This window comes from Myotis yumanensis, unplaced genomic scaffold, assembly GCF_028538775.1.
Source record: "Myotis yumanensis isolate MYYU_CA2020_CCGP unplaced genomic scaffold, mMyoYum1.0.hap1 SCAF_14, whole genome shotgun sequence".
Lineage (NCBI taxonomy): Eukaryota > Metazoa > Chordata > Mammalia > Chiroptera > Vespertilionidae > Myotis > Myotis yumanensis.
In genome coordinates, this window is record NW_027223765.1 from 2,036,375 (window position 1) to 2,062,950 (window position 26,576).

A 26,576-nucleotide genomic window follows, 5' to 3' on the forward strand; every position below is an offset into this window, starting at 1 on the left:
CCTGGGATGTTGGAGGATGCGGCCTGCGGGGTCCCCGGTGCAGAGCAACTTTTCCCAGAAGGTCTGGTGGGTGCCCCCCTGCCCCCTCCGCCACTCCCACGTTCCTGGAGCGGGAATCCGGCCGCCGCTTCTCCCGGCTCAGCCCTCTCCCACTGGCGCCGCAGGCAGCGCTGTGCCCGGTGGGTGCGCCGCCTGCCTCAGTGGCCCCATCGGACGGTCCTCTGCTCAAAGGAAGCGCTGTCCTGGCTGCCCCCACGCGGAGGGTCTCCCAGGTCCAGGGCATGGGGGACCCCAGCCCCGCGGCCTTCCTCCCAGCACCGGGCCAACCCGAACCCCCTGCTGCCAGCGCGGGTTTGCTTCTCCAGCAGCGAGTCTTGCTCCATTAGGGACCCAGCTGTGTGTGGGGTGTGGGTGAGCTGGAGACCCGCAGTCAAGCCCGCATTTGGGCCGCTGGGCCCCAGTGGTGAAGTGGGCGGGGGCCCCAGGACCGGGAGGGGCTCTCCTAGAGCAGGTGGGACCTGGAAGTGCCAGGCTGGCCTGGGAGTGAGGCAGGGGGGCTGGACCGAGGGCTGGGCCTGGCTGGGTAGACAACTTCTCATTCCTGAGCTACTGTCTTGTGAACACCAGCCCAGAGCACCTGGGGGAGGGGGCCGACTCAGGGCACTGGTGTGTGTGCCCTGGAGGTGGGCCCGGTCGGGGGTTCCTGTCCTGAATTCACCCAGAAGCCTCTGTACAGTTCCAGACCCGGGACCTGCACCCAGGGGTGGGGGCTCATCCCAGCCGGGAGGTTAGATGAGCTGAGCCTTTTCCCAGGTCACCAAGGGAGTGTCCTGCAAGCCAGGGCCCTGGGCCCGGCTGCCCTTACTACTGCCCCTCAGTGCAGGTCAGGAGCCGGATTGGGAAGTGTGGCTGTGGGGAGAGAGGGCCAGGGGTGCCCCGCGGCCCCCCTGCTCCGCGAGGCATACCTTGAGGGGGAGGATGGAGCCAAGCCCAGGTGACCTTGACTGGGAAACCCCCACCAAGAGCGAAAGCGGGGAGGTCAGTCCCAGCTCTGCTGGGGTGGCTCTGCTTCCTGGCCCATGGGGTGTTGGGGGAGGGGGAACGCCTCGGAGCTGGGGGGAGCGCTGGCCTGCGCAGGGGGCAGACCCAGGGGCTGGGGAGGGGGTGGGGTGCTGTTAATAATTTCTTCCCCATGTTCCCCGCAGCCCCTGCGCCTGCCTCCCTCGCAGCCAGGCAGTTCCCAGCTCTGAGCAGCCAAGCTCCCTTCCCTGAGGCAGGCTGTCCACCCCCCCACCCCCCCCCTCGGCCTGGGAGGTCTGGAGCAGGCTAGACAATTCTACCACCTCGCCCCCGCCCCGACCCCAGGTACCTCCGGACCCCCTCGATCTCCCGCCCCTTCCCTGCACCCCTGCCAGCCCCAGCTCCTCGGTTCTTTGTTTGAGCGTCTCTCTCTGTCCCTCCCTCTCTCCTCCCTCTCTCCTCCTCCTCCCTCCCGCCTGCCTTCCTCCCTTGCTCCCTCCCACCAGCCTTCTTTCCTTCCTTCCTTCTCTGCTCTCCTCCTGGTGGGCTCCCAGGTGGCGGTGCCTGCTCCTCCTCTGTCCACCCACCTGGGCCAGCTGCTGGGGAGCCTCTGGGGCTGGGGCTGAGTGGGATGCCTCCAGGGGCTGGCCAGGGGGAGTGACGACAGAAACGCCCTCCCCACCCTCCCTCTGTCCTCTCCTTCCTTTCTGCTCCTCTCCTCTCTTCTCCTCCAACCCCAGGCTGCTAAAGAGGGGGCCTGGACTTGGGCCTCAGGCCCCAAAAGACTCGAACCTCCCACATTCACCCCTTTAAAGGGCTAGAGCATTGTGGGAGGTCCTTGTAGGAGCCCGGGAGGGCAGAGCCCTCCACCTCCGTGGACACCTTGGGGGACTCCAACACTGTCCTCGGTGACCCTGACCTTGTCACCATGAACATGGAGGCAGGAGAAGTGAGGCCATGGAGAGGAGGGGAGGGGAGAGAACCGGACCCCCCCTGCCCCCGTACATGGCATCAAAGCTCCCCGAGGGACTCCTCCCAGGCCAGGACCATGTCTCCCAGCTTCTTTGAGCCCCACCCCACTAGCAGGTCAAGTTTCTGAGCAAACACACGCCTGTGTGAACATGTGTGGGCATGCACGTGAGGGTGTGTGTGTGTGTGTGTGTGTGTCCACAATTGTTAGTGGGGCCTCCCGGTGCACCCCGAGGGGGTGTGGCTGCACAGCCCTTCCCCACCTGCCCCCCTCAGCCTGCCATTCAGCCAGCACCAGCCTGGTGCCCCTGCAGGCAGGGAAGGGGCTGGTTCTGAACCCCCCCTCCCCCCAACTCCTCAGGAGGGGGCGTCTGTGATGGGGATTTGGGGGGGGGGGGGGACAGAGAGGCGCCAGCTCCCAGGAGAGGGCCTTCCTCCACCCCAGGGCACTTCCTGTCTGAGGAACCACGAATGGTTGGCCCTGGCAGGAGAGGTCGGCTTGGGGATGCGGGTCAGCGGAGGGCACCAGGTCTGCCCAATGGGGCCTGTGGGGCCTCACCCAGCATGTGTCAGCCAGTGCCAGGCCCTCACCCCACCCCAGGGCCCAGCATTCACCTGGGCCTGCCTCCCACGGGCAGAGGGGGAGACAGAGCGGGTCAGGGGGTGGGGCTCGCACGGTCATCTTGGTGCCCCCACCGCCAGTGCATCTGGGTGGGGGGGGCGGGGAGTTGGCGCTGCTTTTTGCCGGGAGGGAGCAATATGTTCCGACAACTGGTGCTGGGCTGCGTTTACCCAACAGCCAGTCTGCCTGGGGAGACAACATTGGGAAAACATCGCACTGAGACTTGGACCCGCCGGGGGTGCGGGAGTTCTGCAGGCCCGCCCAGGCTGCTGCGGGAAGTCCTTCCGTAGGTCTGACCTGGATCCCTCCTGCTGTGGTTTCAGCAGAAGGAGTCTTCTCCTTTCCTGGCTGCTGCGCTCTTGCACTTTGGGCTGCGTAGGCGGGCCTCCCGCATTCTCCGCTCTTCCGTGCACCGCGCCCGATAACCAGGTCCAGATTTCCCTGTACTGGGTGGAGCGGGCAGGGTGGGCCCCCTCTTCCTCCAGCCTGAGGTGGGAGAGGGATGGGCGGCCCGTTCGGTGGGGGGTGGGCATGAGGAGGAGCCTGTGGGGAGTGCAGTCGGGGCTGGGGCTGGGGCCGGGGCTGGGAGAGTGAGTCTCCAGTGCCCGCCCCCTGTAGCTCTGCTGACCTGGGGCTGCACCTGGCCGCCTGGTCTTCAGGGCCGTTGGTTACACAGACGAAACAGGGACAAGGAAGTGTGTGAGGTTTGAGTACTGGGGCCGAGGGTGTGAGTGCGGAGACACGTCGCCCTATTTGTTCAGATAGGGAAACTGAGGTCCTTGGCAGAATTACATGGGGGACTGTGGGTGGGGCAGGGCTCCCCCGTCTGCTCCCACATTCCAATCTCGCTTCTGCCCTCCCAGGTGTCCAGACCGCTGAGCTGCGTCCTGGGCCCCTGGCCCCTCCCACGATGCCTGTGGCTGGTCTCCTCCTCTGGGCTTCCCTAGTGACCGGGGCCTGGCCAGCCACCCCCGTCCAGGACCACCCGCCGGCCACGCCCCGGGTCCGGCTCTCATTCCAAGGTAAGAGGCCGCGGTGCGGTCCCCAGCAGCCCCCTCTGTGCACAGCACTGGCCCCCCGCACGGGGGAGAGGAGAGGTCACTGCAAACAAGGACCACGCGTGGGGGGCCTGGGGGTGAGGGGGGGACAGGAGGTGGGGCTGCTGGGAAGGCTGGGGACTGGGCCACTCAGACATTCTGGAGCAGGGTCCTGAGTCTGGGTCCTTCTAGAGCAGTGGTTCTCAACCTTCCTAACGCCGTGAGCCTTTAATACAGTTCCTCATGTTGTGGTGACCCCCAATTTCATTATTACAAATTGAACATAAAGCATAGTGATTAATCACAAAAACAATATGTAATTATATATGTGTTTTCCGATGGTCTTAGGTGACCCCTGTGAAAGGGTCGTTCGACCCCCAGGTTGAGAGCCGCTGTTCTAGAGGCAGAGGGGAGTCTCGCCTCGGGCCTGCAGGGGCTCCTCTGAGTGGGAACTGGACGCTGGCGCTGCCACCCTCCCAGCTTGTGTTTGCAGAAGCCCTGGCGCCCGCTCTGCGTCTGGTCCTGCCTTGGGCAGCCCCGGGTGGAGGGTCAGACACCAGCAGACACCGACTCCAGGAAGTGGAGGCGCAGGACCTGCTCTGCAGGGGTGCGGGCGCTGAGGAGCCTCCCTGTGGGTGGAGGTGGGAGGGTTCCCAGGAACTGGGGAGGGTGCTGTGGCTGTGCCCGGAGGGTAGGCCACCTGGCGAGCTCTGGCAGAGCGTGTGCTGTGGTGACAAGCCCGCGCTCCTGCATCCCCCGTGAGCACTCGGAAGTGCCTGGGAGGAGCCAGGGACGGGCTGGGGTCTGCAGAGTGAGAGCGGCCCCCGCAGCTCCATCACCTGAGGCACCGGGCAGGCAAACGCAGGCGAACACGCGCGGTTCACGGGCCCTTCCTCGGAGGGGTGTGCGATCAGAAGTCTCCTGTGCCCCTGGGTGAGGGCCAGTGGCCACGCTGGGGCCCGCGGGGCCTGGGTCACTCCCGAGTTCTCAGCCGTGGGCCCCCTCTGGCCCGAGGTCACTCGGTCCAGCCGCCGGCCCTGGGTGGGGCGGACTCAGCCTTGGCTGGCCAGGTTTCCGGGCACACATGTCGGGGTGAAAGGCTGGGCCGGGCTCTTTCCTTCCTCAAGCCTGGCTGCAGCCCAGCTCGCCTCACCTCGCCTCACCGTGTGCCCGTGTTCCCCGCCGAGCCCCTCCCGGCCCTGGCAGCAGGATGGGTTAGTGGGGGGATGGGTTAGTGGGGAACGGGTTTCTGAGGGTGAGCCTGGAGGGCAGCCCGTGCAGGGCCTGAGGAACGGGCAGCGCCTCTCCTAGACCGGGAGATGAGCTGTTTATTCTGCTGACACCCCCACCCTTTCCTGGTGGAATTCCTCAGAGCAGATCAATAAATCTTGAAGGGGCCTGATTCCCCCACTGCCCCCCTTCCCAGCAGCCCAGGGTGCAGGCAGGGGGTTAGACCATCCCCTTCCCCCATAGGACGAGGGTGGGGTGGCTTGGTCTCCACACCCCGGGGACCCTGGAGCCCGGCATCCATTCTGGGTTATTTTTGTCATCACCCTGAAGACCATGGGAGGTCGCAGGAGGGACAACGCACAGGGAGGCCCTCTGCAGGCTCCTCTTAAACCTTCTTGGCCTTCGGGGGGCAAAGGGGCAAAGGCTTTTGTTCCTGTTTCCCAGAGAGAGAAACCGAGGCTCCGGCAAGGGCAAGGCCAAGGTCGCGCAGGAGGCAGAAGCGAGGCCAGAAATAGAACCCTGGTGTCCCGGCCTTGTCGACGCCTGACGCCCACATCAGTCAGGTCGATTCGCTCTCAATTAGCTCTGAAGCCAACACCGCGGTGACTAAAAGCCCAGCTCCTGGCAGGCGGCCTACGGAGTGCTGACTGCCCCGGCCGCCGGGGTGGGGCTGCGGGAAGCCGGGGCCACCCATGCCCGGGCCTCGGGGCCTTTGCACACGCAGGTGTCCCTGCCCTGAACGGCCTTTCCTGGTCTCCACTGGATCACATGTCCTGGTTTGATGGTTAACGTCACTTGGTTTAACAGATACCTGAGTGCCTACTGTGCGCCGGGCCCTGTGCTGAGCCCTGGGGAGTCTGCAGTGAACAGGACGGGGTACCTGCCGTCAAATCGGCTGGAAGACAGTGGGCACCCTGTCGCCTGTGCCACCTGGGAGCCCAGCTCTGACTGTGCGCTGGGCCCCTGCATGGTCTCAGCCAGGTCACGAGTGGCCCTCGCTGAGGAGTGAGTCCTCGCCGAGGGTTTGTGGAGTGAGAGCGGGGGCCAGCTCCCGCAGAACCTGGGGTCCCACAGCCTGGCTGTGCACTGGGAAAGTGGGGGCTCCTCCTGGGCACAGAGAGGGCTGCTCGCAGAAGCACTGGTGGTCACTCTGGCTCCAGGCCTCAGGGACTCGGTCTGGCTGCAGTTGGGAGGCGCTGGCATACGGGGCATTACTGCCCAGGGCAGATAAAGGAACAAAGGCAGGAACTGGGCCAGACTTGGGCTAGCTGCCTGCCCGTCCGCCTGGGCACCCCCTGCCAAGCCTCAAGCAAAGAGGGTGGAAGGGAGAAGGGACCGGGGTTCAGTCGGAGTCGGGGGCTCCTGTGGCCCAGCCCTGAGCTTCCATCAGCAGCACAGCCAAGGTCGGGCAGAAGTGAGGGGCCATGTGGGGAGACCCCGGGAGCAGGCAGGGTGTTCTCTGAGGTCAGGGTGCCGGGCCTGGAGAGCCGGGACCGCAGGCCCCTCTGTCCTCCGCCCTCCTCGCCAGGCCTGGGTCCCCGGAACCCCAGAGTCACCGACCGCGCCTGGGAGAACAGCTCCCCTCCCCGCACCTGAGAGGGCACCACCTTGGCTGCCGCGGGGAGGTGCTGGCCCTGCCAGGGCTTTTGCTCCGCTTGGGGAATGCGCGCTGTGCCAGGGAGCCGCCCCACAGGACACGGCTGCTGCCTGGGCCGCATTCGGCCGGGACTTGGGGCCAAGAAATGTTCCGTGGGGGAAAGAGGTCTTGTGATGACATGAGGGGCTGGACTGCTGGGGAAACTGAGGCAGGGGTAGGGAGATGGAGCAGAAGGTCATCTCGCCAAAGCAGGTCGGGAAAGATGCCCACAATAGGAGTAACTGAGGCAGCCCCCTGGTTTTCTGGGGACCCGGAGGCTTCCCGGGCCTCTCAGGAGCAGGACCGAGGGGAGCCTGTTCCGGGAGGAGCGAGGGCAGCGGGAGGATGCCGGCACAGCCCTGTCCCGTGAGCTGGGTGGGGACAAGGCTCCAGGGCCCTGCAGCGCCGCTCGCCTTCCCAGCCTCCTTCCCCAGGAAAGGCCTGGGGTCTCTGTGGGCTGCTTCTCGCCCCTCCAGGACACTCTCACCTTTTCTGAAGGGAAACCGGGTCCCAGAGGGGCAAGGTCTCCTGGGCCAGCGAGGCCCTGCTGGCCTGCCCCGCCCGCCCGGAGCCACCACTGACATCATTTGCATGTGGCAGCCGAAAGCCGGAGTCTGCACTTTCCTTGTTAGGAGAGGATGAGATGGGAGGTTAGGAGGGGTCACCGTGGGTGGGGGTTGTGCAAGCCTCGCTGGCTGGCGCACTGCCCCAGTCCCAGGCCTGATGCACAGGCGTGGAGTGAGGTTGGGGAGTGAGAGGACCCACCCGTGCGGCCCCCCCATCCCCCGCCCCGAGCTCCCGGGCCAGCCAAACAGGCGTGGAGCCCCAGGTTGCAGGGGAGGTGGTGAGGAGCCCGCAGCTTCGGAGCCTCGAGGCCAGGAGCGGCGCGGGGAGCTGGGCAGGCTCAGGTGCTGGGACAGCCACGGGGACCTGGAGCGGCACAGCAGGATGGGCGTGTGTTCCTGGATGAGCCAGAAAGAGGGAGGAAGGAAGACCCAACGCGTGAACTTGAGCCCAGATCCCTGCATTTGGGATCAGCTTTCCTGGCAGTGGGAGCGGCCTCCCTCCGGAGGGGGAGCTGGGAAATGGCCACTTGGGGAGTTGGCAGGTCCTGGGGGCTGGCGTCCGCCCCTCAGTTGGCTCCCCTCTGCCCTCGGAGGGAGCAGGGACAGGTCCTGCCTGAGCCCCGCCTGTCAGCCAGGCCAGGGGCTGGGCCTTCAGCTGTGGGCCCGCCGGGTCCAGCCAAGCTTCGGCCGGGCCTGCCGTCGGCAGGGACCCAGCAGCCCAGGCCTGGTCTCGGGTTCCCTGGTACAACGCCCGCCCGCCCTCCTTGGCACCGGGCGGGAGCTGGTGCATGCTCGGGGAGTAAATCATGTTCCTTGGCAGCCCCCGCTGCTTCATAATCGTAAAGAATTTAAAGAGAAACCGCCAAGATAAGAATCTCACCCCGCTCATAAAAGCATCCTTCACCCTGTGGCTTGGGAGGCAGCCGCCGGAGAGAGGGCTCCTGGCTGTCTGCACCTGTCTGCGCATCCCAGCCCTGTGACCCTCCGGAGGCGGGGTGGGCCCGGGGGGCGGGGGGGGGGGGGGGTCCTTCAGAACCCTGCCCCCTGGCTCCTAGCTCCTGGGAGACCTCCAGCTCCTGCCTGCCCCGCCCCCCTGCCCCCCAGGGCAGGGAGCAGGCACTGAAAGTGGGTAGAAAGCAGGGGTGCGGGTGGTGGTGGTTGAGCGGACTGGCCCGGAAGGCAGGCAGACCCCATTCTACCCTCGTCAGTCAGCAGTGTGACCTCGGACCAGTGGCTTCGCCTCTCCCATCCCTGGTCCCTCCCTGGGCCTCGACGGCTCGGGCTGTTCTGCTTGCATCCTGGCCATGGGTGGGCCTCAAGTATCTGAGTCCCTCTGTGTCCCCACTTCCTAATGGGGGTACAAACGGGGTACACGCGGTACCGACCTCATGGTGCTGTTGGGAGGGTTCGCCGTGAGTCCAGCTGTGGCCCCAGTAAAGGAAGCAAGGGGAGCCTCCCTGCGGGAGGCGGACAGGTGAGGGCCGGTCCGGGGTGCCCAGGAGCCCCGCACGGCCTCACCCCTCCCTCCGGTTTCTGACCTTTGGAAAGGACTGCAGGCAGGACCCTGAGCCCTGTGGGTGGAGGGGGGTCAGGAGGAGAATGGCTGTCGTGGGCATCCTGGCAGACTTCGTGGAGGAGGCTACGTCTCAATAGGGGAAGGGAGATGGGGAGAGGGAAGAGCGGGAGCAGAGGCGGTGTGTGCGGTGGCACCTGGGAACGGGGCTGCTGGCGGGGGTCTCGTTCTTGGTGCCAGGGCGCAGTCTGTACTTGTCCTTGTGACTTTTAAGCTCTCTTTAATCCCGGAGGTGACATCCGCTGTGGGGAAAATCCAGTGTTAGGAAGGCGTGGGGGGAGGGGAAGCCTTGGAGGGCAGCCAGTCTGGTTGGACCCGCGATCCGCTGCAGGGACCCCTCCTGGGGCGCTGTCCTGGCTCCTGCAGCTTGTGCCGGGGACACCAGGCCTGGCTGCTCGCCGGGCATCCGCATGGCTGGGCGGGAGCGCTGGCCTGAGCTGGCCTGGCCTGGCCTGGCGCTGGCCTGGGAATCCGAGCCCCGCCTCGAGGGGCCCCTTGGCGCTTTGAGAAGCAGAGAAGATTCCTGCTGCATTTTTCTTAGAAACAGCAAGAGGGCCTTTGCCAGAGGCCTGGATGCCAGAAGGCTTCGGTCTGAGTCCCAAGCCCAGCTCAGCTGGCGCCTGAGCTTGCCGGGTCTGCAGCCCCCGGGCAGCGGAGTGGCTCCAGATCTGACCCCTGGCTCTGACCCAGCGGAGACCGGGCCTGGGTGCTGGCTGCGGAGGACCCAGGAGGCCGGCCTGTTGGGGGGGGGGGGGCGGGGGAGGCCTCAGCGGGCAGACCTGTGTGTGGCGTTTGCACTGGGCCACCCGCAGGCACGGGCTGTCTCTCCCTCTCCACAGGCGGGGACAGCCCCAAAGCAACGGCCCCTCTGGGGACCAGGAAGCCCTCTGAGCGGGAGGCCTCAGCTGCAGACCGCCCCCCGCCAGTCTTCCTTCCTCCCCCCCCCCCCCCCCGCTCCCCCCTCTCACCGGCACCCTGACCCGTCCTTGGCTTCCTACCCGGACACACTCTTTCCTCTGAGGTCTCCCCACTCAGCCCAGGGCTTCAGTGCTTCCCGCTCAGGCTCGTGCCGATGCCCCACATCCCTCCCAGGCGGGGTGTCCCCGCTGCTCAGCCTGCGTGGGGCTCTGTGGGCCGGGCACCATCGGCGGGACAGCAGCTGCGTGGGGGCCTCGCGCCGGGCCCAGTGGCTGGCACTCGGGGCCTCTGCCAAGGCTGCCCACTGTCCTGTGTCTAGCACCTTCCGGTGTCAGTGCGGGCCTCCCGCGTGGGCTCCGAGCTCAGCCTCACTGCACCCCCGAGGGCGGCCGTGAGCACACATCTGCCTGTGCGGCGCCTCCGTTTCCCCACCAGATGTGGGGCAGGGGCTGAGGCCGTGGGGGCACCTGGGAATCCTGCAGGGACCCCCGCAGAAGGGGAGGACGGAGCAGAGGGGGGGCTGAGCTCCCGCGGTGATTTATGGCAAATGAGCCGTGGAGAGTTTGTTGTCTTTTGCAGCCACAGGGAGGAGGTGCTGAGGAGGGAGCGAGGGGTTTCCGGGCCGGGCTGGAATGTGGGAGGAGGGGCAGGGCCCGGCCTGTGGAACTGGAGGCTCCATCCCCACCTGGAAAGTGGGTCAGTGCAGCCCTCCCTCACCCCCCACCCCCCACTTCTTGGGGCACATTCCTGGGCGAGCCGCTCGCCTGACCGGCGTCCTCCCACTCTCCGCCCGGCAGCTCCCTGGGCCGACCGAGCCCTTTCCAGGCTGGGCAGGCCCTGGCCTCTGCCTGGCCCGCGAATGCCCACAGGGCTCCCCCCATCACTGTGCGCACCGAGTGGCCCCTCGAGGATCCCTGGCCTCTGGGGCCACCAGCCCAGCCCTGGGCCCATCAGGTGCCCTGGGGCCTGGCGGTGGGCCGGGCCCGGGAGGCACCTGGGCTGGAGGCACCCAAAGCTGGGACAGAGGGGAGTCACTGACTTCCTGCGGGGAGAGGGTGGGACCTCCGGTTCCGCTGGCCCGTGCCAGGGCGTGACCCTGCGCCCCTTCGCTCCTGGCTTGGCCTGTGCCCCTGCCTCCCCTCTCCTGGGTGGAGCAGGTGGGCGCTGGGGCGGAACGGGCGTGGGAACCGCGTGCCCCAGCCCCTGGCCCCACCCCAGGCCGAGCCTCAGCCCCCAACCCTCAGCCCCCAGGCCCAGTCCCCACCCTAGCCCCACACCCCAGCCTCCTGGCGGGAGGGAAGCCTGCCCTCTCCTGGCTCAGGCTCCTGTCCGCCTGTTTACTGAGCAGCTGGGTGTTTACAGAGCCCTTCAGAAGGGGCCCCGCATCCCAGAGGCCTCCCATCGTGAGGACTCCACCGGGGACAGGCATGTGAGGGAAGCAGGCGGCACCCACCCCGCCCTCACCAGGCTGGCAGTGTGGAGGCCCTGCCCCTCCCCCCTCCACTCTGGCCCTGGGTCCCTCCGCCATCCCCCCCGCCCAGGAGAAGACAGTCCCAGGAAGTGGCAGCTCTAGGTGGTGAAATACGGTAACTGGATCCCCAGTTCAGACATTTAAATTAAATTCAATCAGAGTAGTTATTGAACATAAACACGCCGAGTCATTTACATGTTAATTATGTTGAATGGACTAGAGGCCATAATTAGTTGCTAATTGGGTGAGAGCGGCTGTAATTGGTATTGTTGGCACCGACCTGGCTCACCTGCTTGGGGGTGAGGGGGGGCGAGTGTGGGTGGCTCCTGGGGAGCCCTCTGGGTCTCCAGTCTGGAGAGCCTGGCTCAGGGGTGGGGTCAGAGGGCACAGATATTGAGGGACTTGGGGCCAGAGCCTATGCCCTTAAGGAGGCAGCTCAGACCCAAGGCAGAACCCCTGGATCTGGCTTCTAGGGGTTTCCATCCAGAACATGGTGGGGGGTGGGGTGGGAGAGCAGCTCCTAGAGCAGTGGTTCTCAACCTTCCTAATGCCGCGACCCTTTAATACAGTTCCTCATGTTGTGGTGACCCCCAACCATAAAATTATTTTCATTGCTACTTCATAACTGTAATTTTGCTACTGTTATGAATCATAATGTAAATATCTGATATGCAGGATGTATTTTCATTGTTACAAAGTGAACATAATTAAAGCATAGTGATTAATCACAAAAACCATATGTAATTATATATGTGCTTTCCGATGGTCTTAGGCGACCCCTGTGAAAGGGTCATTCGACCCCCAAAGGGGTCACGACCCACAGGTTGAGAACCGCTGCCCTAGAGCATGGGGACCTGGACCTGAACAGCTGGGAAAGCCCGAGGGAGGGCCCCTGGGCGCACAAGGCAGGTGCCCGCTGGCCTGTCCCTGGGATGCTGGGGCTGGGTTGGCCTGGCCAGTGTTGGAGTCTTGGCCTCGGAGTCGGGGTGGGTACGCTGAGCAGGGGGAAGCTGCGTGCAAATCTTTGGGGCTGCCCTGCCTCCAGCTCAGGGGCCAGGGCTCCCTGGGTTGCAGGGCTGTGGCCAGGGGCTGAGGCCTTCCGGCTGGCCGCTCAGTAAAAGCGGATGAGGCTGGGGCCCCTCGCCGCTGTCGGGGAGGGAGGAAGGGGTTGGGGGCCACCCCTCCCTAGGGCCCCCGGGGTGTCTAGTGGGGCCTGGCTGCACTCTGCCACTCATGCTATTGTCACTGCTACCGCCTCCATGTCCGCCTCGGTTCCCTCAGAAGGGCAGGGGATGAGGCCTCAGAGGCCCTGGCCAGCACCCAGCCTCATTTCTTTCAGCTCAGGATTAGGGCTGCACCAGCCCACGTGAGGTCAGAGGTCAGGCTGGGCTGCGGGGACCTGTCCATCACCCCCAGGACCAAGCACAGCCGGGGGAGGGGCCCTGTCAGTCAGCGCCCGCTGCTTTGTGGAGCTGTAACCAAGGGGGCGGACGCCCACCTCCGCGGCCAGAGCCCCTTTCTGTGTGTCCTGGAGACGGGCAGCAGGGATCGGGGCCCCTGCACTTGGGGTCCGCGGGGAGGGCTGCGGACACGCCTCCTCAGCGCCGCCCTCGCCCACCGCCTCCTCGAAGTCAGGCAGCATCAGCGGCTCCCAGAGAGCAGGCCCCGGGGACCCCGGGCTCAGCCCCGCCACTGCCAGCGGCCCTTCGCCAGGCGTCCTGGGCGGGACCCTGGGACCTTGAGCGTCCAGTGGCCGTGGGGGAGGTGTAGGCGGACGCTGCGGAAATGAGGTGTCTGATGCCAGAAGAGGCTCTTCCTTCCCTGATGACGGGAAAAGCCTTCCCGGATGTTGCCCCACGCAACCTGTGCCCAGCCCGGGTGAGGGCGGGGGGCAGGGCGCCCTTCCGGGAGGTTCCCCGGCATATCGCCCTCCCTCCCCAAGGTCACAGCTTATCCAGGCTGAGTCCCAACACCCACAGAGCCCTTGATTGCACCCCTGCCCCTCCCTCAGCATTGCCCTGGGGGGCACCCCTGCCATCAGAGCTGGGCCTGGGACCAGTGCAGGGACTGGCCTGAGGACATCACCAGGCTGGGTCCGCGGCCGCCATGCACACACCCATGTCCCCTGGCCCCCAGATCCTTGGCCCAAGTCCTTGCCCCTTAGGGGGGCTGGGACACCTGCTGACGGCACGGCCAGAGGGTCAGAGCAGGAGGTTGGGCTGGGCTGGGGCCCCCTGCCCTGCCCTGGGCTCCTTGGAGGAATGAAGGTCCCAGGTTCATTGCCCTGGGCAGGGTGGGGAGTGGGGACAGGATCCCAGTGGTACTCCCCGCTGTGACCTGAGGGGAGCACACTGCCCCCCGGGAGCCGGGCCTGCTGGCTGTGGCGGGCCTTGTTTAATTCTCTCCCAGGATCTGGGTGAACGTTCCGCCAGGAGACGAGGCCAGAGCCCCACCGCACCCACCCTGGGGCCTTGGGAAACTCCCGCCCTCTCCCTGTCTCCCTTGGGTGGTTTGGGGTCTTGCTCTGCTCCTGTGGGTCGGATGGGGGAGAGCCAGGTTGGAGTTAGGGAGAGCGGGGCTGCGTCAGCAGGAACCCCTTGCCCTCTGCACTCCCCATGCCAGCACTAGGACGTGGGGGCAGGGACGGGCAGGGTAGATGGTGACCCCAGGAGGCTGCTTCCATGGGAAGGACCCCCCCCCCCATAGAAAGAGATGGTCCAGAAGGATGGGGGGGGGAATGCTCAGCGCTAGCATTTCCTGTCCCCAGGGCCCCTGAATGTCGGTGCTAGGAACGCCCAGGAGACGGTGTAGGTGGGAACCTGAGGCTCAGCAGAGCCTGGCCGTGGTCACGAAGCCACATCAGACCAGGTCCCTGACCCTGTGTCCGCCCCTGCCCCACCCACAGGCCTCCCCACAGTTTCCAGGCCCCGAAACATCGCGTCCTGTGACAACAGAGCCATTGACGCCACATCCCGTGGCCGCTGGGAGCCTCCCAGGGTCCTGAGTCATGTGCCCTGTTGATGGAGGACAGTCACCTTCCGGCCCTGGCTGTCCCCTGGGCAGTCCTGTCCCCCACCCCCCCCAGGGCTGGCTTGGCCGGGCCACCCTCCTCCTGTCCAAAGGGCCGTGGCCTCGATGGGACTCCCGCCTTCCATGCCCTCTGGCTGTCACCTTCCTGTCTCCGCCTCCCATCTGCCTCCTGTCCTCGTCTGTGAATTGAGTTGAGAGGCAGATGTCAGATCAAGGCTAGTCTCCCGCCCGCCTGTCAGTTTCGTCATCGCTGGGTGAGGGGTCTCCCCCCCTCACAGGCAGGGGTGGGGCCCGGAGTGCTGGGGCTTTGAGCCAGGGGGGGACCTGGACTTGGGGCTCGGGCATGGGGAACCACAGCAGGGCCGAGCGGGAGGGCCTGGATCCTGGAGGCCCAGGGCTGGGCAGCGGTGGCGGGATTGTGGCTGGTTGCGTCCCTGGGTCTAAATGTTTGGAGCTCCCCCCGCTCCCAGTGTGTGTGTCTGAAGGTGCCAGCTTGAGCCTGTGCCTCCCTCCCCTCCATTGTCCCCCAAACACCCCCTGTCCCAGCAGGACGGGGATGGGCACAGCCATGCCCCCAGCCAGGGTATAAATAGCCCTGGCGGGCTGTCCCAGCTGGGGGGGCTCTGCTGGCAGCCCCACTTCCTCTCTGGCCACTTCCTGGCTCTGGGGGTGGGGGAGTGTTTACTTTCCTGTTGTCACTATGGCTGGGTGGCCAGGCGGGGGACTCCAAGTGGCCCGACAACAGGTGCAGGACAGGTGCCCAGGCTGCCCTGCCCAGGACTTCAGAGGCGCCGCCGGACCGGCGGGCGAGGCCGCAGCCAGGCCGGGATCGGCCCTTTGATCCCTCGGCGTCCCTGCGTCCCAGAGGTTGGCCGAGGTCATCACCTGTATTCCCTTGTCGCCGCACCGTCAGGCTGGACAGGCAAGGCCTCTGCCCGCCCTCAGCCCTCAGATGTGGGTTCTGGGTCGGCTGAGGGAGTCCCCTGGCTGCCGTCCCCCCTCAGGCCCCTCCCAGCACATCCGGGAGCTCTGTCCAAGGCTGCCCTCAGCCACGGCCCCTCCAGCGCTGCTCCCAGCACACAGCAGGGGTCAGGGCAGCCAGCCATTCCAGGCAGCTGCCTGAAGGTGACCTTGACTGATGGGATGGGGCCACCTACTGGTCCCACCTCCGGCAGCCCTTTAGGGCCTTGGATCCCAGCTGTTCTCCCTCTCCAGGCCTCCCACTTGATTGTCCCACCTGTGAGATGGGTTCCTAGATCTGAGACGGGTAGCCACCTGTGAGATGGGTAACCAACCACCTGTGAGATGACTAACCACCTGTAAGATGGGTAACCAGCTGTGAGATGGGTTAGCAGCTGTGAGATGACTAACCAGCTGTGAGATGGGTAACCACCTGTGAGATAAATAACCACCTGTGAGATGGGTTAGCAGCTGTGAGACGGGTAACCACCTGTGAGATGAATAACCAGCTGTGAGATGAATAACCAGCTGTGAGATGGGTTAGCAGCTGTGAGACGGGTAACCACCTGTGAGACGGGTAACCACCTGTGAGATGAATAACCAGCTGTGAGATGGGTAACCACCTGTTAGATGAATAACCAGCTGTGAGATGGGTTAGCAGCTGTGAGATGACTAACCAGCTGTGAGATGACTAACCAGCTGTGAGACAGGTAACCACCTGTGAGATGGGTAACCAGCTGTGAGATGAGTAACCAGCTGTGAGACGGGTAACCAGCTGTGAGACGGGTAACCAGCTGTGAGATGGGTAACCAGCTGTGAGATGACTAACCAGCTGTGAGACAGGTAACCACCTGTGAGATGAGTAACCAGCTGTGAGATGACTAACCAGCTGTGAGACAGGTAACCACCTGTGAGACGGGTAACCAGCTGTGAGATGGGTAACCAGCTGTGAGATGACTAACCACCTGTGAGACGGGTAACCAGCTGTGAGACGGGTAACCAGCTGTGAGATGACTAACCAGCTGTGAGATGACTAACCAGCTGTGAGACAGGTAACCACCTGTGAGATGAGTAACCAGCTGTGAGATGAGTAACCAGCTGTGAGATGACTAACCAGCTGTGAGACAGGTAACCACCTGTGAGACGGGTAACCAGCTGTGAGATGGGTAACCAGCTGTGAGATGACTAACCACCTGTGAGACGGGTAACCAGCTGTGAGACAGGTAACCAGCTGTGAGGTGGGCTAGCAGCTGGGGAGACGGGTAACCACCTGTGAAATGGGTTACCACCTGTGAGATGAGTAACCACCTGTGAGATGAGTAACCAGCTGTGAGATGGGTAACCAGCTATGAGACGGGTAACCAGCTGTGAGATGACTAACCACCTGTGAGATGACTAACCAGCTGTGAGACGGGTAACCAGCTGTGAGGTGGGTAACCAGCTGTGAGATGGGTAACCAGCTGTGAGATGACTAACCAGCTGTGAGATGGGTAACCACCTGTGAGACGGGTAACCACCTGTGAGATGGGTAACCAGCTGTGAGATGAGTAACCAGCTGTGAGACGGGTAACCAGCTGTGAGACGGGTAACCACCTGTGAGATGGGTAACCAGCTGTGAGACGGGTAACCAGCTGTGAGACGGGTAACCAGCTGTGAGGTGGGCTAGCAGCCGGGGAGACGGATAACCAGCTGTGAGGTGGGCTAGCAGCTGGGGAGACGGGTAACCACCTGTGAAATGGGTTACCACCTGTGAGATGAGTAACCACCTGTGAGATGAGTAACCACCTGTGAGACGGGTAACCAGCTGTGAGACGGGTAACCAGCTGTGAGGTGGGCTAGCAGCTGGGGAGACGGGTAACCACCTGTGAAATGGGTTACCACCTGTGAGATGAGTAACCAGCTGTGAGATGAGTAACCACCTGTGAGACGGGTAACCAGCTGTGAGACGGGTAACCAGCTGTGAGACGGGTAACCACCTGTGAGATGGGTAACCAGCTGTGAGACGGGTAACCAGCTGTGAGACGGGTAACCAGCTGTGAGGTGGGCTAGCAGCCGGGGAGACGGGTAACCAGCTGTGAGACGGGTAACCAGCTGTGAGGTGGGCTAGCAGCCGGGGAGACGGGTAACCAGCTGTGAGACGGGTAACCAGCTGTGAGGTGGGCTAGCAGCCGGGGAGACGGGTAACCAGCTGTGAGGTGGGCTAGCAGCCAGGGAGACGGGTCGGCCTGACCCTGGGTGAATGCCTCACTCGATTCAGGACGTGTGTGCACTTGTGCGTGCCTGGGCCCGTGCGGACACGCATTGCTCTGTGTGCTGCCATCTCAGGCCTCCCTGCTGGTGATATTCATCATCCTCACTGCCTTCCCTCTCCTGCTGAGCTAAGAATAGTTGGGGGGTGGGGGGTGGAGGGGTGCTTGCCAGGGGACCCCTGGCTCTCTCCCTCCCGGAGTTTCCTGAGTCCTGTGCGTGCCACTGGCCTGTCACTGGCCAAGTTCCCTCCTGTCCTTCCCTCCCGGGAGGAGGACTTCCCCAGCTCCCTGGGGGAGGCAGGGCCAAGCTGCCGGCTTCACGCAGGAGAGAAACCGAGGCCCCTGTCCCCGCCCGGGGCTGCCGCAGTCCCGGGGCCTCTTTCCCGAGAAAGCGCTCCTGGCTGCTCAGAGCGGCCTGAGAATCCCACCGTTAGCAGCCGTGGCCTGGGGAAGCCCCGTCCGTCCGGCAGTGTGGCCGCAGTCGGGCGTGCCCGTGGCCTGGCTAACCCACTCAGACACAGTGCTAGCTTTGCCCTCTGTCTGGTGGTGAGGACAGGGCACCCGGCTCCGTGCCAACGTCTGCCGTCTGCGGGCTGTCCTGAGCTCGCCTGCCCTCACCGCCCGCTCATTAACCCTTTGAGGTCCTGCGGGCGCTGGCCCCGCCCTGGCATCAGCCTGACCAGAGCAGACGCTTTGATGCCGCCACACTCGCTGGCTCCCGCCCACTGTCCTTTCAGTGGGGCCCAGGCCTGCGGGATTGCCGAGGAGTCAGGGCTTCAGCTTTGGGTGTGGCCCCTCTCTGCTGACCCACCTGTCCCTTTCTCCTCCCAGCAAGTCAGCAACTAGATCAGTGGTCGGCAAACCACGGCTCGTGAGCCACATGTGGCTCTTTGGCCCCTTGAGTGTGGCTTTTCCACAAAATACCACGTGCAGGCGCACACGTACAGTGTGATTGAAACTTCGTGACCCATGCGCAGAAGTCGGTATTTTGTGGAAGAGCCATACTCGAGGGGCCAAAGAGCCGCATGTGGCTCGCAAGCCGAAGTTTGCCGAGCCACAGTTTGCCGACCACTGAACTAAATAACTAGATCCCGGCCGGTGTGGCTCAGTGGTTGAGCATCGCCCTATGAACCAGGAAGTCACAGTCTGATTCCCAGTCAGGGCACATGCCCGGGTTGCGGGCTCGATCCCCGGTGTGGAGCGTGTAGGAGGCAGCCCATCAATGCTTCTCTCTCATCACTGATGTTTCTCTCCCTCTCCCTCTCCCTTCCTCTCTGAAATCAATAAAAAACATATATAAAGTCAGGGACTAGAGAGGAAGCTAAGTGCTCCCTGGAGGTGAGGCAGGGGATGAAGATGACCGAGTGGTGGGGGACCCCCTCTGCCAAGGGGGGTGTGACTGGATGGTCTCCAGGGCCCTAACTGCTGCCCTGCCCCCGCCCACAGAGCTGAAGGCCACGGGCACTGCCCACTTCTTCAACTTCCTGCTCAACACCACGGACTACCGCATCCTGCTCAAGGACGAGGACCACGACCGCATGTACGTGGGCAGCAAGGACTACGTGCTGTCCCTGGACCTGCACGACATCAACCGCGAGCCCCTCATTGTAAGGGCCAGCCCAGACGGGAGGGGGGCGTGGGGCGCGGGGCAGGGGCTGTCCCGCAGGCCGCACCTCACCCCCGTGTCCGGCAGATCCACTGGGCGGCCTCCCCGCAGCGCATCGAGGAGTGCGTGCTCTCAGGCAAGGATGGCAACGTGAGTGCGTGCGGTGGGGCCCGCGGGGGAGGGGGCGGCGGGCAGGGGCTCCCGGGAGGCAGGGGGCCAGGCAGGCACGTGGGTACCTCCCGGCTTTCCGTCCGGCCCCAGGGTGAGTGCGGGAACTTCGTCAGGCTCATCCAGCCCTGGAACCGAACACACCTGTACGTGTGTGGGACTGGCGCCTACAACCCCATGTGCACCTATGTAAACCGTGGCCGCCGGGCTCAGGTAAGCCTGCCCACCCCCTGAGCTGTCCCCATCGGAGGCTCCATCCAGGGTTCTGATGGGAGGAGGGGCGTGAACCCCCGTGACCCTGGGTGAGTGACCTCTTTCGCCCCTCAGCCTCCGTTTCCTCATCTGAAAATGGGCTCATAGTGCCTTTCTCATAGGTCGGTGTGAGGAGGAGGCAGTGAGCTAACTCCCAAAGCTCTTAGCACGTGCCTGGCACGTGGCAGGCACCCGCTCCACACGTGGCAGCGGTTCCCAGGCTGTGCCTGCGGATGGTGCCTGCAGCCCAGCCAGGGGCCTGGCGGGGCCTCAGTGTCAGGAGGCCGGATGCCTGGGCCAGCTCCTGCCACTCCGCCGGGGATGGGAGAGCGGGGGGGGGAGCTGCCCCTTCCCCAGCTCTGCCCACCCTGCCCGCTTCTGCCCTTTTCCATTTCCATGTGGGCACGTGTGTGGCTGGCGTGACCTCGTAGAGCGTATGTAAGAGTGTCTGGACCTAGGGGCACGTGTGTGCAGGTGTGCGCCAAGTTGTGTGTATGTGTGCACGCACAGGCGCATCTATGTACTCTGGGGGCCCAGGTACTCATGTGTGTTCCTGGCGTGTGTGGTGTGAGAGGCTGGCAGCCCGAGCCCGCTCCCCCAGCCCCTGCCACCCCCGGCTCTAACCCCTGTTCCTCGTCTCCTCAGGCCACGCCCTGGACCCAGATGCAGGTGGTCAGAGGCCGAGGCAGCAGAGCCACGGACGGTGCCCTCCGCCCGACGCCCACAGCCCCACGCCAGGTGGGCTCATCACTCCAGGCCCACGCCAGGCAGCCCTGCCTCTGACCTGAGCTCCTCCTGGGCCCGGCCTTCCTGCCAGGACCCTGTGCCCAGGCCAGGGTGCCCTACCTCTGTGCCCCTCCCAGCCCCTCCCCTGCAGTGACTCTGACGGCCCCAGCGGGATTCATGTCCGCTTGTGTGCACCCCGCAGGCGAGAAATCATGAAGCCACCAGGTGGGGAAGACGGGAGCCTGGGGACAGCCATGCCTGAGCCCTCAGGATACATGTGTGTAGACATGCATGAGCACATGCCAACATACATGTGGGCACACATTTGCTCTCAAGCCCACACCTTGCTCAGCACCCGAGTGAGAACATGGCACATGTGTGCAGTCCGGCATCTCTCTCAGGGGTCCGTGCCCCGGGCCTCCGTGGGTCCCCGGTCGGCACAGGGGTGGGAGGGGCAGAGCTGTCTGTCACTGATCCTGACCTGGGACGGGGCTGGGGGCTGGGGCTGGGCAGGGGCGGGCAGGGGGCCAGGGGCTGCCGGTGAATGAGAGCAGTTGGTCGAGAACACGTGTGTCTGTGGCGGGCAGTACTGAGAATGGGGACCGTCGGACTGCGTGTGTGCCAGCGTGTGAACAGTGGGCGCCGTGTGCCTCAGTGAGCGTGCCCAGCCGTGTGTGCAGCTGCAGTGAGCGTGCCCAGCTGTGTGTGCAGCCCCATGTGTGCTGGATGTCGCGTGTGCAGAGTGAAACTGGAGACGGGCCTGTGCACACCTCCCATCACCTCCCCCGCCACCCGCTGCACCTCCTGCCTCTGCGCCTCTCCTCTCCCTCCTCCTCCCAGGAGCTCCTCCCGGTCCCGTGCCTTCACCAGCCTCTCTCCTGGCATCTGCGGGGCAGGGCGGGAGGCTCTGTGAATTCCATGTGGTTTGGGCGGGACCCTTCCATGCCTGGCTCCCTGGGGAGACCTGGAGGCCCTGGGGGGAGGGGGGCAGGCAGAAGGCCGTGGCCTATTAGTCGGTCCTGAGGACCACGGGTGCGGCACAAAGCCTGGGGCACGGTGACCTCGGAGCCCTCTGACCTGGTGGGACCTGATGGCAAAGGACAGGACCTTTGGCCGGTGCCCCTGCCCTGACCAGGCGGCTGTCCTCCTGGGCCCAGGGCAGACAGCCACAGCTCAGTCTTCCTGACCCAGTGGGCGTGGAGGGGCTTCAGCCCTGTGAGCCCGCCCCATGCCCTTCTCGTGGCCCCCAAAGCAGAGCGCTCAGACCTGGGACCGGGCAGCGCCTCCCTGGGAACCTGCAGTGTGGCCCTGCCCTGGGCCGCCTGGCTGGACAGAGTTCAAACCCCGGGATCTGGGGAGTGAAGGGCGGTGGCTTCAGGGTAACCCTGGGCTGTTGACCTTGCCCTTCCTTTCGGCCATGGGACCGGCCTGGGATGCTGAGCCGCCCTCTGCCCTGCAGGATTACATCTTCTACCTGGAGCCCGAGAGACTCGAGTCAGGGAAGGGCAAGTGTCCATACGACCCCAAGCTGGACACAGCCTCAGCCCTCATCAGTGAGTGCCCGCCCCCCCCCCCCCCCCCCGTCCTACAGCCCGAAAGTGTGGCCTCTGCTTACCCCAGGGACATGCTGGCCCTGAACCCCGCAGTGGGCCCCACCTGGTGGGGAGAGGGCTACAGACAGACCCCAGTGTGAGTGAGCTGAGGGGCAGAGACTGGGCAGATGGTGTGGAGGGGCCAGATCCCACCCTGCAATCCAGTGTGGCCGAGGGCTACCTGGAGGAGAGGACGGACAGGCTGAGTCGATATGGGGGGCATAAGGGGGGGTAGGGGTGGTCGATAATCCCATCGCATGTCCTCGGTTTGCCTGGGAGGCTGGGAGAGGCCGACGGGGGGCACCCATGGGGATTCCTGGCCCCATGACCCACTGGGGGAGTGTTTTGGTCTGGCCAGGTGTCTGGGGGCATTGGGGGAATGTTCTCTGAGGAGGGGTCCTGTCTGGGCCTCAGGAGCAGCTGCTGCCCCTGCCCAGAGCCCCCCGCTGACTCTGGTCCCTGCACGGTGCCTGTCCTCTGGCTGCCCACCCCAGTCTGCCTCTCGGAGCAGCTGCTGGGCACCGTGCCACCTCCGCGGTGCCAGGCCCTGGGGCAGGGGATGGGCATTTTCCTCCCATCGTGGCGAGTGAGAAGGTCCTAGCCGGACGGTAGAGGCTGCGGGGACAGGGCCTGCCCGGAGGCTGGAGGCGAGACTGGGGGCCGGCTGGGTAACGCCTCCAGGTGTTTTGTGAGCCCGATGTCAGCATCTCCGGGGCGGAGCTGTTATTAAAAGTTAAATTATATGAAGTTACAATTAACTCAGTTACTTTTTAAAAGGCACATGCACTCGAAGCTCGTTGCTTCCTGATACCTTACAGTTCACTGTTCTCCTGCTCCTGAGGGTGCTGGCCTGTGCCCACCTGTGGGTGGAAATGCTGTGAGCGGTGTGGGCCTCCCCCGGGCTGGCAGCTTCTCCCCCAGAAACGGGCTCTGGCTCTGATCAGAGCTCCTTGCAGATGAAGCCCCGCCTCCCAGGGCCCGACCGGCATTGCCAGGCACCCACTCACCAGGGCCCTGGGCAGCCCAGGGAGACAGGCCTGCCCTGCAGGTCACGTGGGCTCCTGACATCGCCTGGGTCCTGGCAAAGGGCGGCCCTTGATGACCCTCCCGCCCACAGACGAGGAGCTCTACGCGGGCGTGTACATCGACTTCATGGGCACGGACGCGGCCATCTTCCGCACCCTCGGCAAGCAGACGGCCATGCGCACGGACCAGCACAACTCCCGCTGGCTCAACGGTGAGGCCTCCCGCCAGCCCAGGGCGGGGGCAGGTCTGGGATGTCGCGGGGATCCCCAGCCCAGTGCCTGGGGGGGTGGGGAGTCGGGGTGCTCCTGGATCTGGGGAGGGGGCGGTGGGAGGGCTGCCCCGCTGACCCCGCGCGCCCGCAGACCCCTCGTTCATCCACGCGGAGCTCATCCCCGACAGCGCGGAGCGCAACGACGACAAGTTGTACTTCTTCTTCCGCGAGCGCTCGGCCGAGGCGCCGCAGAGCCCCGCCGTGTACGCCCGCATCGGGCGCATCTGCCTGGTAGGCGGCCCTTCCCGACCCGACAGCCCGTCTCCTCGGGCAGGGCAGGGGCAGGGGGTGGGGACGGGTGGGGACCGGTGTGGACCGGTGGGCAGGGCAGGGGCGTGGGGACGGGTGCCCGGGTCCGACCAGCCCTGCCCCCCCCCCCCGCCCGCCCTCAGAATGACGACGGCGGCCACTGCTGCCTGGTCAACAAGTGGAGCACGTTCCTGAAGGCGCGGCTGGTGTGCTCCGTGCCCGGCCACGACGGCATCGAGACGCACTTCGATGAGCTCCGTGAGTCCCGGGGGCGGGGCCTGGGCGCCTGGGGGTGGGTCCTATGTGCCGGGGGCGGGGCCTGGGCGCCTGGGGGTGGGTCCTATGTGCCGGGGGCGGGGCCTGGGCGCCTGGGGGTGGGTCCTATGTGCCGGGGCGGGGCCTGGGCGCCTGGGGGTGGGTCCTATGTGCCGGGGGCGGGGCCTGGGCGCCTGGGGGTGGGTCCTATGTGCCGGGGCGGGGCCTGGGCGCCTGGGGGTGGGTCCTATGTGCCGGGGGCGGGGCCTGGGCGCCTGGGGGTGGGTCCTATGTGCCGGGGGCGGGGCCTGGGCGCCTGGGGGTGGGTCCTATGTGCCGGGGCGGGGCCTGGGCGCCTGGGGGTGGGTCCTATGTGCCGGGGGCGGGGCCTGGGCGCCTGGGGGTGGGTCCTATGTGCCGGGGCGGGGCCTGAGCGTTGGGGGCAGGGCCTGGGCGTTGGGGGCGGGGCGGGACGTGCGGAGGCTGGTCAGAGCCCCTTTGGGGGGGTCTCCCTGGGCGGGAGTGGGCAGGCCCTGGGCTCCACCGTGGTCCCTCCCAGCGGCTGCTCCCTCTGTCCCCAGAGGACGTGTTTGTCCAGCAGACGCAGGACGTGAGGAACCCGGTCATCTACGCCGTCTTCACCTCCTCGGGGTGAGGCCGGGCGCCGCAGAGCAGGGTGTGGCGGGGGTGGGGGCTCTGGGCCTGGAGGACCCCGCCCCGCGGGGAGCTGTGCGGTGGGGGGCCGGGGCGGGCCTGGGCCCAGGGTCGGCCCGGTGCCAGCAGCGCCTGCCCTGCCCGCAGCTCCGTGTTCCGCGGCTCCGCCGTGTGCGTCTACTCCATGGCCGACATCCGCATGGTCTTCAACGGGCCTTTCGCGCACAAGGAGGGCCCCAACTACCAGTGGATGCCCTTCTCGGGGAAGATGCCCTACCCGCGGCCCGGCACGGTGAGCACGCCCCTCCTGCCCCTCCTGGGAGGCCGGGGGGAGGTGAGCACACACACAAGTAACCCACCTTCCCCCTCCGTGAAGCTGAAACGTCGGTATTATTTTTTAATCCTCACCTGAGGGTATTTTCCCGTTGATTTTTAGTGAGGGTGGAAGGGAGGGGGAGAGACACATTGATGGGTTGCCTCCCGCACATCAGGGCGGGGATGGGACCTGCAACAGAGGTACCTGCCCTTGACCAGAATTGAACCCGGGACCCTTCAGTCCATGGGCCAACGCTTTATCCACTGAGCTAAACCGTAAAGCTGAAATTTTTTAAAAAACACCATTTACACACGGCTGTGCAGGCTGTGACACAGCTCAGCCAGGGTCCGGGAACAAAGCTGGTGGGCGGTGTGGCGGCTGCTCCTGGGGGCCGGACTGCTCCTGGGGGGCTGCTCCTGGGGGGCGGACTGCTCCTGGGGGGCTGCTCCTGGGGGGCGGACTGCTCCTGGGGGCTGCTCCTGGGGGACGGACTGCTCCTGGGGGCTGCTCCGGAGCTGGAAGCTGGAGGGAAGAGTTCAGGGCAGAAGCGGGAGGCGGGCTGGTCAGCGTGTAGCTGACAGTAGGTGAGGGGCCGGGTGGTGGGAGGTGATTCGCTTGATCTTGGGGTGTTAAATGCAGCGGGCAGTACCGCTCCATGCGGTCAGCTGAGGTCAGGGAGGTGAACTCGGAGGCTGGGCAGGGGAGGGGTAGGGAGGGGAGGGCATAGCCGGGCATTAGAGTTCAGGGCCTGCAGGCCTGCTGAGCAGGGCCGGGTGGGGCCGGGTGGGGCGGGGTGAGGAGCATCCAGAGGAAAGAGACCACAGGGTGAGGGGGCTGGGGGGGGGGGGGCGTGGAAAGGGAGTGGTCAGCTCTACAGAAGGTGGCCACAAGGCCTGGCTCATGGGGCCGGGCAGGTGGCCGTGGGGCCTCCACTGGAGCGGGCCCTGCAGAGGGGCTGGCACAGGGCAGACGCCTGGCCGCACTGAGGAGCGAGCAGGCGAGGTGGTGGGCAGACAGACAGACAGAGGCCTCGTGCGGCCGTGGGTCCAGGGAGCCCCGCCGGGCGGCCTGGGCCTCATGCGCTCACCTGCCTGCAGTGCCCGGGCGGGACCTTCACGCCGTCCATGAAGTCCACCAAGGACTACCCCGACGAGGTGATCAACTTCATGCGCAGCCACCCACTCATGTACCAGCCCGTGTACCCACTGCAGCGGCGGCCCCTGGTGGTCCGCACGGGCGCCCCCTACCGGCTCACCACCGTCGCCGTGGACCAGGTGGATGCAGCCGACGGGCGCTATGAGGTGCTTTTCCTGGGCACAGGTACCCACTGCTGTTCCCGGCCCCTCCTGCGCTGGGCCCGCGGGGTGGAGGGGGCTTCTCCATGGGGCTGGGACCTACACTGTTGGGGTTGCTACAGGCTGGTCAAGGTCAGCTCTGCCACCTTCATCCTGTGGAGCCTCCTCCCTGTTGCCAGGGTAGCAGACTAGGGGTGGGCAGACCCCACTCTCATCCCTGGGGGACAGGCGACCCTGTATGGGCAGGAGAGGAGGGACATGGCAGACACCTCCAGGATATGTGGGTCCAAATACTACGTGAAGTGCACCCCCCATAGCTCCAGCAACCTCTGCACGGGCCGCCAGCGCCTGCTCTGAGCGGTGCCCAGCCAGGGTCTGGTGGAGGGGCGCCCCTCAACCCCGGCCAGTCCTCTCAGACCCCTCCCCGCCATCGGGGAGGCTTCAGCCCTGGCACAGAGCTGCTGACCACTGCCCCCGGGGTCGGGCCCTGGTGGGGAAGGGGCTGAGGCCGGTGCCCCTTCCCCAGTGCCCTCAGCCCACTGAGGCCCTGCCCGGCCCGTTCCAGACCGCGGGACAGTGCAGAAGGTCATCGTGCTGCCCAAGGACGACCAGGAAATGGAGGAGCTCATGCTGGAGGAGGTGCAGGTCTTCAAGGTGGGTGTGGCCCCGTCCTGTCCTCGCGGGGCCCTCAGTGCCAGCGCCCGACCTCAGAGCCCAGGGCGGGGCCGGGGAGGCCCCAGAGCCCCGGGCTGACCCTTCTCTCCTCCCAGGACCCAGCGCCCGTAAAGACCATGACCATCTCCTCCAAGAGGGTGAGTTTCAGGGGGGCGGGCTGCGGGGAGGATGGCGCCCGCTCCCCTTTGGGGTCGTGCCCTGGGCACAGGG

General features: G+C 65.5%; 1 protein-coding gene across 4 annotated transcripts in view; it reads left to right on the forward strand.

Annotated features, from left to right (window-relative positions):
* SEMA3F (semaphorin 3F) overlaps nucleotides 1–26,576 on the forward strand; it is a 30,088-nt gene that overhangs the window by 656 nt on the left and 2,856 nt on the right. The window contains exons 1-15 of one of the 4 annotated variants that reach the window (XM_070391300.1): nucleotides 13–61; nucleotides 3,475–3,633; nucleotides 18,728–18,888; nucleotides 18,975–19,037; nucleotides 19,149–19,268; nucleotides 19,953–20,045; nucleotides 21,493–21,586; nucleotides 22,743–22,862; nucleotides 23,014–23,153; nucleotides 23,315–23,429; nucleotides 24,008–24,077; nucleotides 24,228–24,372; nucleotides 25,494–25,716; nucleotides 26,257–26,345; nucleotides 26,462–26,503. In XM_070391300.1, coding sequence (XP_070247401.1) covers nucleotides 3,522–3,633; nucleotides 18,728–18,888; nucleotides 18,975–19,037; nucleotides 19,149–19,268; nucleotides 19,953–20,045; nucleotides 21,493–21,586; nucleotides 22,743–22,862; nucleotides 23,014–23,153; nucleotides 23,315–23,429; nucleotides 24,008–24,077; nucleotides 24,228–24,372; nucleotides 25,494–25,716; nucleotides 26,257–26,345; nucleotides 26,462–26,503 — 1,587 coding nt within the window. In that variant the 5' untranslated portion in view covers nucleotides 13–61; nucleotides 3,475–3,521. Of the gene's footprint in view, nucleotides 1–12; nucleotides 62–2,978; nucleotides 3,041–3,474; nucleotides 3,634–18,727; nucleotides 18,889–18,974; nucleotides 19,038–19,148; nucleotides 19,269–19,952; nucleotides 20,046–21,492; nucleotides 21,587–22,742; nucleotides 22,863–23,013; nucleotides 23,154–23,314; nucleotides 23,430–24,007; nucleotides 24,078–24,227; nucleotides 24,373–25,493; nucleotides 25,717–26,256; nucleotides 26,346–26,461; nucleotides 26,504–26,576 lie in introns of those variants that run through there. The other 3 variants (XM_070391303.1, XM_070391302.1, XM_070391301.1) reach the window with 3 other exon arrangements.